Source organism: Pinus tabuliformis, chromosome 1_2, assembly GCF_031772625.1.
Source record: "Pinus tabuliformis cultivar Carrire ecotype Pingquan chromosome 1_2, CPIR1, whole genome shotgun sequence".
NCBI lineage: Eukaryota > Viridiplantae > Streptophyta > Pinopsida > Pinales > Pinaceae > Pinus > Pinus tabuliformis.
In genome coordinates this window covers 292,476,272-292,492,415 of record NC_142298.1, presented here as the reverse complement: position 1 = coordinate 292,492,415, position 16,144 = coordinate 292,476,272, and the positions used below count along the sequence as shown (strand labels likewise).

At 36.7% G+C, this 16,144-nt stretch overlaps 1 protein-coding gene across 1 annotated transcript in view; it reads left to right on the top strand.

Annotated features, from left to right (window-relative positions):
• LOC149205489 (dynamin-related protein 5A-like) overlaps positions 1-2,388 on the top strand; it is an 86,897-nt gene extending 84,509 nt beyond the window's left edge. The window contains 1 exon segment of the mRNA XM_089395079.1: positions 2,034-2,388. Within this exon segment, the coding sequence (XP_089251205.1) occupies positions 2,034-2,156 (123 nt within the window). The 3' untranslated portion in view covers positions 2,157-2,388.
• The last annotated feature ends 13,756 nt before the right edge of the window (positions 2,389-16,144 follow it).

Sequence of the window (16,144 nt, the reverse complement as noted above, 5' to 3'; positions counted from 1 at the left end):
TTGTGGGTGCCTCTCCATTAGCAACTATATTTTATTAATTACACTATATATTATTAATTGCATGGTGCACATGTACTCATGTTTAAACCCATCCAACAATTTGCACCTATATCTCAATAAACATTGCACCAGTGGGACAATGTATGAAGAAATTAAGGAGGATTCTACTCTTCCCATTTATCCAACCATTGAACATAGTTGTGCATCTAGTGACCTCATGATTTCCTGAGGTCCTCCAATGTAGTATTGTGATCATCGTTCAGCACAAGAAGGATCGGCCCTTGCAACCCCTTAGGGGATTTATACCTTGGGGCAAGCACAATGACAACAGTAAACATTGACTATAAGAGTGGATTGGTCCTTTCATTGCCCAAAGGTATGTTGCTCCAAGAAAGATCCCTCTTCGCAATCCTGTTTGCGTCTTGCCTCTTTCTTTTAACCATTGATTGGATGAAGTTTGTGCCCCATCTTATGTTCTTGGAACAAAGAAAGGTGAGGACCTTATGGAAGATGAGCTGAGAGTCCTTGATTTCCTATCACTTCCCTGAATCTTAGATATGACTATGGTTCTTGGGGATCTAGCTAATCCATGAACGATAATTTCAGGTCTGAGAGCTTCTTTCTCTTCCTTATATTTATCCTTTTCATTAATAGCTTGGTTCACATCTTGAATAGCTTCCTGGGAATCACTGAGTACACATTGCAATTTGAATAGCTTCCTGGGAATCACTGAGTACAAATTGCAATCTCCTTCATTGGGATTCTAGCAAAGTATTATTATAACTGATTAACCCTTCTTGTGACGGACTTCCCTCATAGCCTACAACCGTTTGCTGGTTTGTCCCATCATACTTTCAGAAGGGGTCCAAAACCACCAGCATATTGACAAGACGATATTCAACTTCAAACTTCAAATCTATGGCAAACAAAGGAAAAATTGAACAACAAAGAACACTGATTAAAAAACAGACTGTGGGTAAAAAAAAAACTCGTGAAGTGTAATGTGAACCATGAAAAATTGATAATAGGAGGCAGACAACATGCAGTTTGAAAACCATTTTATATATCTGGGAAAAAATACTAGTTAGATGGTGAAATTTAAGGAAATACCAAGGAATATGAAAAACCGTAGGTAGATAGAAATCAATACCCACTCCAAGAAAAATTCTTGGATAGTGATAAGAATGATTGCCTGGCCCTCCTAAGATCAATTGTTGATGATGATAAACTCTCTCCCTCTCAATTCGCAACTGCCACAAAGAAAAAGAACGCCCCAAAAGTTGGTGTTCACCACTTTTGAGGGTTTTAAAACTGCCTGACATTTTTTTAGTGTTATGGTGTGATTACTCGTTTGGGGTTTGGAATTGCAGAAATTTTGGGATTTTTTCATCTATGCTTATGAGTTCTAACTTCTCACTGTCATACTTGTTATCTAGCAACTTAAGCCACTTGTCTGCCCGTCTCCTGGTTGTTCCCACACATATATTGTGCATCCTTGCACATTGTTCCTCCACTGGTCCATTTCTGTATATCTTCTGCTTCTTTCCCGTCCATTGCTTCCAGACAGAGGATTGTTGACAATGCCTAGTTTGTTATTGTCCTTTTTAGTCAAAATCTGAAGATGCACTTTTTTCTTGTTACTTTTAAATTAACAGTCTGGTGCGGCTATACCTTCTTTTGAATGAATGCTGCATATGAAACAATGTCAAACTTGGCCACCAACTTAAATTCTAGGATTCTACGCCCACTGGGGTTTGAACCCAGGACATGATCATGGCGACACTGCATCTCATGTTTCAACCACTATATCACTGGCTACAGTTCGATGGACAGTGTGGCTATACTTCTTGCTTTTCTGAAAATTAGCTGTGTTGTTTAAAGAACCCTCAATGAAAAGTAGATATTATTCTTGTCATTCCTCCACAAGTTATCATAGTTTTTTAAAACTTCATGTTCTCCTTTCTGTACTGTTTTAATCTTGTTTGGACAAATTCACTTCATTTACTGTGTTGTGGAAAATGTTACTTTTTCAGGTAAAACAGTTATCAACATTGTTGGATGAAGACCCAGCAGTGATGGAACGGAGAACAGGCTTGGCAAAGAGGTTAGAACTATACAAGAGTGCACAAGCAGAAATAGATGCTGTTGCTTTCTAATTTTGGATATGGTTATTCATTGGACGTGTAAAAACCCATTTTGATCCATCGACCAAGGACAATTGCACAATTACAGAACATGACATTGGGTTGTATGAGATGATAATTTGTATATCTGTTTGAATACTATTATTTGTTTTTGTAGCTTCGGATGTTTTGAAATTGGTCTGTGCTAGGGGTGCATTCAATGTTTGTATTCTAATTTTTAATATCTATTACGAGTATTTGACAACTGCTATAAGTTATTTAGCTGAGAGTGATCACTTCTTGAATTCAAGATTACATTACATATCTCTGCTTGTCTTGAAGGCTTCAACTACAGTATTTGAAGAGCAGATAGCATGTAAATGCATTTAGAACAGAATATATTGAGTGAAGTGTTTCTTCTGTAACCTAAATTGGAAAAACTCTTTAGTGGCACCCATGCTTGCAGTATGAGAGTTAGCAGTCATAATCTATAAAAATAGTCCTAAAGGACATGCCTAGAAATCCACAAAATTCATGATTCCACCAAGAGTAGCGAGGTGCTATACAGACCAGTATGACATTGATGTTGTCACATATATATGTATTTATGTGTGTGACAACATCTAAATAATTGAACCCTGGATTTGTCAAGCACTGAAAGGTATCAAATTTGAAATGTTAATTTTGCTCTATCATTTAATATGAAGGAATTAATCTATGACATTGAAATCCAATGTTAAAAAATTTACACTTTATGAAATTTGATCCCTATAGGTGCTTGATAGATTTGGTTTTAAGATGGATCTATACTGATTTAAAAGTAACAATCAGAACACATTACCAATGATTGCTGCCTATGTTAAAGGGTTCTTGGTGATTTTTTCCTATCTCATATCCTTGAGTATCTTGTTCAAAAACTTATTTATATGCTTAATATCTCATTACACAGGTTGTTTTCATTGTTAAGGCACTGCCTACATTGTAGACAATACTTGAAGAATTGGTAAAATATGTATTGGCTTTCTGTTTAAGCCACGAAGATGTGATTGAGTATTTGAATCTGCTTGTTCTTTTCCCTGGCTATCTAGAACTTCAGAAGCTCTGAAGCTGTGCTTTATATTTGGAAGAAAAAGGAGTAGGCATACTGTGATTATATATATATATATATATATATATATATATATATATAGCTTGGAAACAAGAAAAAGGAGTAGGCATACTGTGATTATATATATATATATATAGCTTAAAAAATGTGTTTCCATTTATATACCGAAGTCTCGAATGAGGATAAGCACATGTTCAACAAAATGGAGGCTCCGGTTCAGCGCTTCACAAAGCCACCCGTTTTAAAGGAATTATTGGCATGTATTATACTGTCTAAGCCAATTGAGTAGACTGCTAACAAAAATATGGAACCATACCTACACCTACCTTTGACAAAAATATGTAACTATACACTCAAGATCATTAAATCAAAACAGAACAGTACCATGTAAATTGAGGATTACTTGAAAATTCCTTGGAATAAAGCATAGTAGACTGTAGGACCAGCACCTGTTTCGCCCGCTCCAGTGCTTATCGTAGTGTGGCTCCTGGGGTTGTTGAGCTTCCTCATCTTTGACCTTTTTTCCTATTTGAAGACTGGGGACCTTCATTTGATGGCTTCTTCAACCATGGTGTTCAGAGTTTACCTCCTTCCTGGGATAAACCATCAGGTTCCATGAAAGTTGTTGGACATATCTTTTATATTAAAGGATACGGACTATACTTCTTTCGGACTAGAGATGGTTCACCCAGGATTTCTGTTTTCCTTGGCCTTTTAGAGTTACTCCTTTTTGCTTAGTGTCTGCTGTTATAACCAGCAACGAAAAGGAAGATGCCTTCTGCACATAGAATGGTGTTTGCTATTATCAAAGATCCACGGCTCCTCGAGGAATGATCTGCCCAAGTTTGAGAGGTTGGACATTGCATTGATCTTCTTTCATTTATGCTGAAACATGGTGCCACATTTAGTGAGAAATAATTGATTACTCTATCCCCAAAACGTTAACAGTTTGAAATTCCACAAATCTGAATTTATTTGAAAATTTCACAAATCTGAATTTATTTGAAAATTTAAAAAATATCACCGAACCATGAGGTTTCCCAAATCTATGTTGAATATAATCTATTACATCACAACAAATATTTCATGTCCTACCCAATTTACCAGGAAGTCCAAGAAAATAAACAGACATACTTCAATACAACAAAGTTTCAGTGCCTAGGAACACTTTCCATACATAAAAAAATTAAAAATATGTATTACATCAGGGTCAGTGAATCTGCTCCCTTTATCTTTTAGATATTTATTAAATCACTTGATAAATTTAGTTGAATGTGATCTCAGATTAACATGTATAACCAACATTGGAATGTACTCAATCATGACAACCCTAGCATACCCTCAAAACATGGAAAAGAGAAAGCTGAAGTGAATTAGCGTGGTTGTGTTATTCAAATATTGAGGGATTTTGTTTTCGCATGGAAAATGAATATTTCAGAAAGTCTATGTGAATGAATGCATGACTATAGGATGTGATATAGATCTTAAAATACCCATTCATGATTAATTCTACCATTATTGTGTTTCTAATCTTCCGAGGATTATTAAAATATGAGAAAATGGATGTATTGTATGAAGACATTTTCACGAGTCATCAGTACAATCAGTACAATTCAATTAGAAGTTGGAAACCAGTGGTTCATACAAGATCCATGGTCCAAAGTCCATGAGAGGGTCATTATGTCAATACTTTGCAGCAGTGAAGATTCATTAGCTACTAGAGATGGGACTTCATCCAAGGGCGAGGATGAAGAAAACTTTGCATTGGCTGGAAGGGAAAAGAAGGGAAAGGGGAAGAAATCCCAATCCAAACCAGAATCTAGTCAAGGAGGAAAGAAGAAAGATTTGTCCAAAATTAAATGCTTCCATTGTCATGAATTCGGTCACTATGCTAGAGGATGTGATGTAGAGGATTTTAAAATACCCATTTATTATTAATTCTACCATTATTGTGTTTCTAATCTTCCGAGGACTATTAAAATATGAGAAAATGGATGTATTGTATGAAGACATTTTCATGAGTTATCAATACAATTCAATTAGGAATTGGAAATCAGTGGTTCATACAAGATCCATGGTCCAAAAACCACAAAAGGGTCATTATGTCAATAATTTGCAGCAGTGAAGATTCATTAGCTCCTAACAGAAGGGTCTCATGAATGGAGGTTCATCCATAGTTTGTATAAATTTTTCCATAGAATCACGAGGAAAAACATTCCATTTAATATAACATTGAAGCACCAAACTCCTTACTAGTCTGTTTGATTTATCATTGTAATCAATTTATGCTAATAATATCATTCAGAATATTCAAGACAACATTTGAATGGTTTCCTACATCTCTATTGGGTTGTGGTATAATCATTTTGTAGGAAGAATATTATAGACAACTAAGTTCTTTTGGTTTGAAGTCAATATATCTATTTTTGGTTTCCATTTTCTTTGCGGGTATTCAATGACCTTATAGATTTGACATTTTTGTTGGTGGTAAAACTCAGAAGGAAACACATGCAGGAATAAAGTGCATGGGTAGTAGTAGTGTTTAAAAGTGTTTTTAATAATACGAACAAATAAAACTAAGATAGTAAAATGTTAGTTTCCATCTCTATTTTTCCAACTATTATACTCCATTAGTTCCTATTAGTTTGTGTTTGTTTGGATGTTACATGTATGGGAAAACATAGGCAAAGAGAAATAATGGCAATATAGGTGTTGGTGTTTGTCGCTCGACAAGTACTTTTGCATAGATCTAAGTGTTTAGCTATGTAAAAGATGCCCAAGATCTCTTTAAATACTTGCTTTTAGTGTGAGCAAGTTGTTTGTGTAACCTAGCCTAAGTTAGACTTAGGAAAAACATACAATTATTATGTTGGTTTATAGAGTTGAAATGATCTTAGGAAAAATAAAGTAAATTACTCTAGTGAATATGTTTTAATTTCAATCCTTGTTTTTAAGTGAGGCAAGATCTAATTTTGATTGTCAATTACTTTGGAGATTAGGGTTAGGGATTTAGCTCAATGTAAAGTTATAAAAGTGAGGTTAGGGAGAAGGAGCACACAACAACACAAGATTGATAGAGACATTTCGATGAGTGTCTTGGGTCCAAGGGGAAACAAAGAGATTCATATCAGCCAAGGGGGCGTGATCAACTATATTGGGTCCAATGTTACATGTATTTCTTTAGCTGGGTCACTCTCATATGGAGGGAGCCCAAGTAAGGTTTGAGAAATTTAATGAACTCTGGTTGAGCAGAATTTTTTGTCATTTTTGTGATTGAGATTGTTTTGTTAATACCCTAGCTGTGTTTTTATTCGATACACATAAATATGCTTAGAACTAATTATTGGATTGCTAGCATAAGAAAAATAACAATATGCTTGCACTTGTCAAGAAAAACAAATTTAGGATGAGAAAACCTTATGTAGAAAACAAAACATTGGAACAATGAAGTTGAGGGACATGGTAGGCTTTAACATGTTGATGATCATAGCAACAAGAAATTTTGGAGAAGGAAACCCATGGACGCCAAGTTATTGAGCATTGAACGTGTAGAGGGATGACATCTAACTCACAAGAGTTGAGGGCTTGCGTAGGGAGGTTGTACGGGTTACAACTTGGCTTGCCTAGAGTGATTTGTTTGCACAGATCACACGAGGAGCAACTAGGAGAGGAAAGTTGAGTTTGCAAATTGATATTTTTCAGTGGGCTTGAGTTTGTTCAAAGGGTTGAGATTTCCCAAGTTATATTGTTGAATAAAATTTTGTAATTCTGTATGGGTCATTTTCCTTGTGAGAGAACCCCTATTTATTTTGAGAAATAAAGTGAAGGATAAATTGGAGGGTTTTATAATTTTCTATTATGTGATTTTCTACTTGTGTTTTTGCTATTGTATTTTATTCAACAATTTCAAAAATATTTATTGAGTTAAATAAAATTTTCTAGGTATATAAAATTGCTTGGTATATAAATCATATCTAGTATTTGAGAAATTAATATAATATATAACAAAAGTAGAAAAAGCATACCCCCAAAATGGGGGAAAGGAAATGCCAAAATGAATCAAGAATATGTTGTACAAAAATAATACAATTATTTTGGATGGCTCATGAATAATTAGTAGAAGCCTTTTTGATTAGATTTCATGAGTGCTTAACTACATGGATTTTTTTAGTGAGCTGAGCGTCAATGTGTTGATATAATGTCATCTTACTAGATACATTTTTAGTCTTTCTAGTCATCATTAAGGGGGAGTGTTGGTATAAGTTCCTTTGAAAGGTAATAATGTCTAGTGTTATGTTTGAGATAGTTGTAATATTTGAGGTTTTGAATTCAAATATTCCACAGTCTTCATTTTTACGTTGTCGACGTTTCGAGTCTAGAACAAGACTCATCATCACCACTGATTTACAAAGAAGAAAAAACGGGAGCTATAAATATAAATATGATGAGGTGAGTTGTGAAGCCGACCAATTCAAGCTTGATTTTTTATTTTTTTATTTTAATTATTTGTTATTAATAAATTATTTTATTTATTTTGTTATAGAAAAACAAAATAAATAAAATAATTTATTAATAACAAATAATTAAAATAAAAATAAAAAATCAAGCTTGAATTGGTTGGCTTCACAACTCATGTAATCATATTTATGTTTATAGCTCCTGTTTTCTCCTCTTTGTAAATCAGTGTTTTCTCCTCTTTGTAAATCAGTGTTGATGATGAGTCTTGTTCTAGACTCGAAACGTTGACAACATAAAAATGAACACTGTGGAATATCCGAATTCAGAACCTATACCACATCACAGAGCTCTGCAAACCATAGTTGTAATCTTATATAGAAAAGTTAAATGTCACATTCATCATTGAGTAAAATATTGTTGTAATAATTTATTATATAAATAGGTGCAATTCCATTATCTTACATGTATTATTGGGATGTAATCCCTCCGTATCTCCCGTTATGTAAGAAAGGTTAAGGAGTCTCGTGAAACACAACACAATCAAATATCAAAGTATCATCTTTGTAAAAGGTGAAGTATTTGTAGAGGTGCTCTATGTAAGATTGGAGATTTCCGAAGATAATAAAGATGTTATTACCTGACCATGGATGTCTATGACTTTACCATGTAAGTTTGGTGTGCTCTTTCTTTTGTCTTATATCACATTTCTATTATTGATTAAGTGTTGTTATTATGTGCATAGAAGGTTAGATTAATAAAGTCTTGTAGTGTTTTGTATTGTTGTATGGTTATTTCATATTCTCAATATTTTAACATGTTATTAGAGCAATTTACAATTTTTACACTTTGTGGTTTTTATTTATTTATTAATTTTGGCGCTTTTGTAGTTGTGTCATTAGATCTAGCAGATATTGAGTTTTCTCTTTATATTTGAGCATTTTTGCTATTAGATTGTAATTTTTCAAAAAAATTGACTACACTCTTGAATCAAGAATAGTGAAATCAATTAAAATTGATTATTAGTTCATTAAATTTGGCTTTGTATTTCCCTTTTGCTTAGCTTAGCATTGGTAATTTTATTTTTAACCTAAAGTTTTTTTAAGTGCATTTGAAGTTTGGTGTTTATCAAGACTAATTGGAGCCTAAAGCTTTTTTAAGCACATTTGAAGTTTGGTGTTTATCAAGACTAAATGGAGCCTAAATCTCTTTTAAGCACATTTGAAGTTTGGTGTTTATCAAGACTAATTGGAGCCTAATTTTTTTTGTGAGAAGATTTCTGGAAAAAAAACTGTGAATAGGATTTATAATCCATCCAATGTTTTAGGTGGACACTCCACCCATCATGAGGGACAAGAAAGAAGAATAGTGAAAAATGAGTGCTAATGGGTCAACAACTCGCTTGTATAGCTTTATGCACAATCTCTCAAAAGAACTTAATTCCTTGAGACATGCTTCTTTGTAGAGGCTAGAAATGAGAGTGAAGATTTCCATAGTTGTTCATGTTGATATTTCTAGGGTTCATAGAAACTAGAAACAATTTATTTCAACAGATAACTGCTTCCAATGATTTATTAACATCCAATATCATTAAGAAATTATACAAAAGAAAATTTCAACCATTCAACATGAAAGAGCAGTGAAACAACCACGAGATAATGAGATAAGAGACACTGAAATTTAGGCATGAGGCCAGGGAAAAACCCACAAGGGGAAAACAAAAAATCCTTTCATATGAGAGAGGGAGTTCAAATTTCATCAATACATCCAGAAACAAAACATCAAAATAACAATTAACTAGTACAAAACCTCCACAAGAGCCATGCAATCAAATCATCTCTTCTTTTGCAATTCATACCTCCTTTTCTTCCTTATATCTTTGTTGGATCAAAGATAAACAAGAGACCATCAATGTGCCAAAGTGAGGAGGAGAGGTATTATATTTATAGTCTTCCAAAGGGGTTGAAAGGGTGCCTCCAAGGGGCCTAGCCGACTTGAACAAGGAGGAGGCTAACTTGACATTAGAGAGTCATTAAATTCAAATTCAAATTTGTTTTTTCTTTCTTGATGAAAATACTGACCATGGCTACTATATTCCATCACTGCCTCTTAGCTAGGGAGGTACTTTTCATTCTCTCAAGATCAATCTCCATGACCAATCCATAGGTCTCTCAGCAACAACCCAAGGAATAGATCAAATGTACATGTTTCTCTCTTTCAAGATTAATCTCCCCGACCAATCCATAGATCTCTCAACAACTACCCAAGGGAGAGTTCACAAGTCTCGTCATATGGAAATATACATAACATCAAACACATTCTATTAACCAATATTGTTCATGAGGCCAAAAATTTCCAACCATATGCAATGGTTACATAGGGTCCATATCCCCAACCATAAACAAGTTCTCTTGATCCATGACCCAAGGGAGGAATCCCTATCTCAATATCAATCTCCCTGACTGTATAGTTTATCGGTCCATGGCCCAAGGGAGAGAACTCATCCTTCCCCACCAAACTCATTGGCCTCTTAGTCAACGACCCAAGGAAAGGAACTCAAGGTCAATCTCCCTGACCAATCCATTGGTCTCTCAACAACCACCCAAGGGAGAGATCACAATATTAGTGTCCCTAACCAAGCTTGTTGGTATCTTAATCATCATAAGAGATCAAAAAATCAATGTCACCGACCAAACTCATTCGTCTCTTGGTCATCATGACCCAAGGGATCACTTCATGCCTTAGAACCAAGCTCCTTGACCAGACTCACTGGCCTCTCGGTCAATTGACCTAAGGGAGTGACAATCTTCTCGACCATAATTGATGATATCTCAACTATAACCCAAGGAAGATTCATGATGCTATGCAATCAATTCTCCCAATCCAAGAGGGATTCTTAGCCATTCCAAGCTTCTCATAGAAGAAAACGTCAAAAAATTTCTCGACAACAGAAAAGTATACCATGTTTGAATCCAACGGACAACAATAGGATGAACAACCAAATATTTATTCAACTTCAACCATGTCTTCTTGTAGAAGCAAAAATTAGAGTAATTAGCGAATCTGAGAATCAAGCAAGTTGGAAACAAAGTCTTGCAGGTTCTTCAAAATTTTCATCACGGAGATGTGCATGAACTCACAATCCATTATGCCAAATTGCAACATGCCTTTACGAAAACAACTCCTTATACTGGACACACAAGTCCTCAATCCTTGTAAAAAACATACATAGCATGTTCATCTTTGACATAATCAAATGAACATTGCTTCTTTAAATCTTCTAACTATCTTCATCACAGAAGACACAATTGACTTCTTTTCGTGATAAATAAGAACATGCTTTAATCACGCTGATATTGTCTACTCCCTCTGAGCCCAGCGCTCATCCAATTAAGGATATTCTTGTCACTTTGTTCTTCCATACTTTTTATTTATTGCAACACCCTTGACAGGTTTTGTCATGTACCTGCAATCCTTACTAGGATGCCAATGAAGAACAAATATAACCAAACAAGATATACAAGGACAAGAATAAAAACTATATTAGTAATGATTTAAAATAAGAGAAATACCAGATACTTATCTTTTGAGAACATGTCGAATCCCTTTGATATTTAGCCTTCTTGCATCCAACCTGCAAATCAACCTTATCATCAAGATGTCATATCTTGTAGGAGTTGGGGTTTCATCTTTTAAGCAAAATAAATCAATCCATAAGCCCTAGGATTTCTTCTCCAACCCTTTTTGTTTAGTTAGGGTTTGCAATTTGTATAGAAAGGGTTTTGACTCCAAACCTGTTGAGAAATGCAACAAGAAATTCTCAATTTGATTTTTCCTTTATTAAATTGAGAAATTTCAAATTTCCACATCAGCAGACAACTTGGATGATGTTAACTTGTGTGGCATGGCTTGTGTCCCTAGTTTACTCAGAAAAATTGAGTTGGAGGAGTTAGAGTTCAGTTTTGCATGAGTGATTGCTAATTTGTAGCAATCAAGGTCAGTTATCTCAGGTTGTTTTCAGTTAAACTAGTTCCAACTTTTGGAGGAACTAGCGGAATGTTAGTTAAGCAATGGGACTTCAGTCAAACTCACTGATCACCTAGTTACCTAATCAATCAGCCCAAAATAGATAGTGCATGTAGAGAAATCGAGTTAGCCATTTGAAGTGGAGATTCCAAGGAAGTGTAACATTGGTTGTAGACTAGTCTTGAGTGTACAAGTGTTGCATGCGGTCAAAGGATCAACCTATAGGATTTGCGTAATCAATTTGAGGAGTTTCCTAAATAATAGGGGCTTAATTCCTCAAGGAACAGTGCAAGGAAATAGGAGCTCAAGCAGAGGCAAAATTTGGCTAAGTATGGGTCAGAGCCTTTTAGTGAGCAGAGAGATAGGTTATTCACTTGCATGTTGTGCTCAGTTGAGCAAAGCAATTGTAATACATCTCTATTCCTTTGATTTAATGCAAGTAGGCATTGGGGTTTTTAGTAGTTTGCTTTACCCGGAAAAAAAAATACTTGTGGCATGTGTGTGATTTATTATTACATGACTAAATTTTTGTTCTAGATTGTGAATTACTTTCTGTAGAGCAGTAGAATAGGTTTTTGTCTTGTGATCTTAGTTAAAATTTCATGAGCAACTGCAAATCTACATCATAATTTCTACATGGTATGAGAGAAGGATTCACACTAGAGCAAGAATTCGAAGTTGTTCTCAGGAGGTTCGATTTTGGATCTCAGTGCAACATGATTTCTTTAGAGTTGAGAAGATGACCTTAAATGGGCTAGGGCTAGAGTATGCCTTGGAAGACACCTCTAATTTTGTTGCATGGAAGGATTGCATGGAGGTGGTACTGGATGACAAGGGATTGCTAGAATACATCAAGATAGATGTTGCAAAACCTCGAGCATTTGATTCCCAAAACCTTTCTCAGTGGAAGAAAGATGTAACCAAGGTGAGGAGAATAATATTGGAGGGAGTACCAGATCACATTATCTCAAATATCCATGGAAAGGAAAATCCATTCGCAATGTGGAAAACACTGACATAATTGTTCGAGTATAATAGTGACCACAGGAAGTTGACGCTAAAGGATAAACTTTTAAGCATCAAGATGCAGAAGAATGACACAATTCTGCAGTGTCTGAGCAAGTTTACACAATGTTGTGATGACTTTGGCGGGGTTGGTGTTAATGTCCTTGAAGAAGACTTGGTAAGCCTACCCCGTCTGGCCTTCCCAAGGACCTACATAGCTATCAAGATTCGGTGAATGGGAAGGAGAAACTATCGAATTGGGAGCACTTATGGTCTGATTTGGTACAGGAGGAAATAAGGTAGAATACCAGAGATGGGAATTCATCCAAGGGAGAGGATGAAAAAAAAATTGCGTCGGATGGAAAGGAAAAGAAGGGAAAAGGGAAGAAATCCCAATCCAAACCAGAATCTAGTCAAGGGGGACAAAAGAAAGATTTGTCCAAAATTAAATACTTCCATTGTCATGAATTCGGTCACTATGCCATGAAGTGTCCACACAAGAAGGTAAGCAAGAAGACCTCAAGAGGAGTAGTAGGTAAAGCCTTGAATTCACAGTTCGAGCTTGACTTTACCCTCATTGCATGCATGGCGGGCACAATGATGGGGAGCATGTGGTACTTGGACTCAGGTGCATCGTTCCACATCACATGGTGTAGAGAATTTGTCAGTGACTTGGAGGAAAATGACTTGCAGGTGCACATCAGGATGGGGGATGAAGGAAGGTATAACACGACTAGGATTGGTACAATCACCTTTAAGAGGGAGTCAAGCTCCCCCCTTAGGATTAAGGATGTCATGTTGGTTCCGGGCCTAAAGAAAAATCTCGTCTCTGTTGCAGTTTTGGAAGACCATGACTATGATGTGATCTTCAGTAAAGGAAAGGCATTCTTGAGACAACCACGAGTTGTCAAGTGAAGTAGATCGGGTTTTGGGTGAAGAACTTGTATAAGTTAGATGTGGAGTATTGTGCTACATTAAGCACTAAGGCAGAGAAGATGCAAATCCGTGATGTCGATGAACTTTGGCATAAAAGACTTGGCCATTTGCATCATGGCGCCCTAAAGATCATGCAATAGATAACGACAGGGCTTCCCAAAGGAGCACTTGAGCATCATGATGTATGCAAAGGATGTACTTTGGGGGAGTACACAAAATCCACATTCCACGGTCGGGACAACAAAGCACATGCAATCCTAGAAAGGATCCACTCTAATGTCTGTGGACCTTTCTCGACAACCTCCACTGCTAGGCACAAATATTTTGTCATTTTTATTGATGACTTCTCACGGAAGTGTTGGATCTTCTTCATGCAAAAGGAAGATGAGACATTCTCCAAGTTTGTAGAATTCAAGGCATTGGTTGAGAAAGAAACCAGAAATAAGGTGAAGGATTTCAGAAGCGATATTGAGGTGAGTATGTGTCAAATGAATTTAAAAGTTTCTGTGCAAATGAAGGAATTCGATGAGAGTTGACAACACCCCACAACCCACAACAAAATGGGGTGGCTGAGAGAAATAACCATAGCATTGTGGGAGTAGTGAGGGCGATGTTGCATGACCAAGGCCTACCTCTGCACTTGTGGGCTGAGGCATGCAACACAACAATATATTTGCAGAACTAGAGTCCTCATTGGATTCTAGGTATGATTACACTGGAGGAATCCTTCTCAGCGAGAAAGCTGGATGTCTCGCACTTCAAGATTTTTTGAGCCTCAGTTTACAACCATGTCTCGAAAGAATCAAGGAACAAGCTAGAGCCGACAACAAAATTGGGGGTATTTGCGGGTTACACAGAAACTCCCCACAACTATCGTGTGTGCATTCCATCCCTCAGAATGACAGTTATGCGAAGTGATGCAAAATTTGACGAGGAGAAAGCGATGAAATGCTCTCTTGAGAGGGAGCTTTAGATCCCACCAAAGGAGGAGCTTTTAGCTCTAAAGGAGGAATCTCAAGAAGTTGTGGAGAAACCACAAATTTGGGAGCAGAGAGTGGAGACAACCACTCAAGCAGAACCATCCAGAGAAGGTAGAAAAAGGACTAGGGAAGCTGAGAGACTTGTGCAGTATGCGAGGGAGAATGCAGGTGATCCTTCAGATTAGCGCAGGCAGAGAATGTCACCAGATTGGTACATTGGCTACATGGCTCTAATGACTGAGCTTATAGAGACTGAGCCATCCTGTTTCGAGGAAGAAGTAGAGTAACCTGTATGGGTTGATGCAATGGTGGAGGAATGCAGATCCATTTTAAAGAATAGTGTCTGGAAAGTGGTCCCAAGGTCAACAAATAAATTTGTTGTGGGTTTGTGATGGATCTTCAAGGTAAATCAGGTAGCATATGAAAGGATAGAAAATTACAAGGCCAAATTTGTGGCTGAGGGGTACTCTCAAGGTTGGGGGATTGACTATGAGGATACCTTTTCTCCTGTAGCAAGATAATCATCCATCAGATCAATTCTTTATTTGGCTGCGCAGATGGGGTGGAAGATCCACCAGATGGATGTAAAAACAAGATTCCTCAATGGACCATCTAGAGAAGGCAAAAAAAGGACTAGGGAAGCTGAGAGACTTGTGCAAGATGCAAGGGAGAACTTGGGTGATCCTTTAGATCAACGCAAGCAGAGAAGGTCACCATATCAGTACATTGGCTACATGGCTCTAATGACTGAGCTTATAGAGTGAGCCATCTTGTTTTGAGGAAGAAGTAGAGAAACTTGTATGGGTTGATGCAATGGTGGAGGAATGCAGATCAATTGTAAAGAATAGTGTCTAGAAAGTGGTCCCAAGGCCAGCAGATAAATCAGTTGTGGGTTTGTGATGGATCGCCGAGGGGTACTCTCAAGTTGGGGGGATTGACTATGAGAATACCTTTTATCCTGTAGCAAGGTACTCATCCATCATATCAATTCTTTCTCTGGTTGTGCAGATGGGGTGGAAGATCCACCAGATGGATGTAAAAACAAGATTCCTCAATGGAGTTATTGAGGAGGAGGTGTACATCGAGCAACCAAAAGGCTTTGATACTTTTGATCGAGAGTCTCATGTGTGCAGACTCAAACAAGCATTATACGGTCTCCAGCAAGCACCCCGTGCATGGTACACCAGGATTGATAACTATCTCACCGGTTTGGGCTTCACCAAACGTGAAGTGGATGCACTATCATATTTTGGTAGAAGGTGAATTGTTCATTATTGTCTTATATGTTGATGATTTTATTTTAACTGGTGATGAAAAACTGATCAGATATTGCACGGAGGACCTTACAAGAGAGTTTGAAATGAAGGACATGGGTCTCATGCACTACTTAATCGGCTTGGAAGTATGGCAACGTTATGGGGAATTGTTTGTATCCCAAGCCAAGTATGCAAATGAGATACTACAGTGGTTCCACATGGATAGTTTCAAACCCATGGAGATACCTCTAGTGA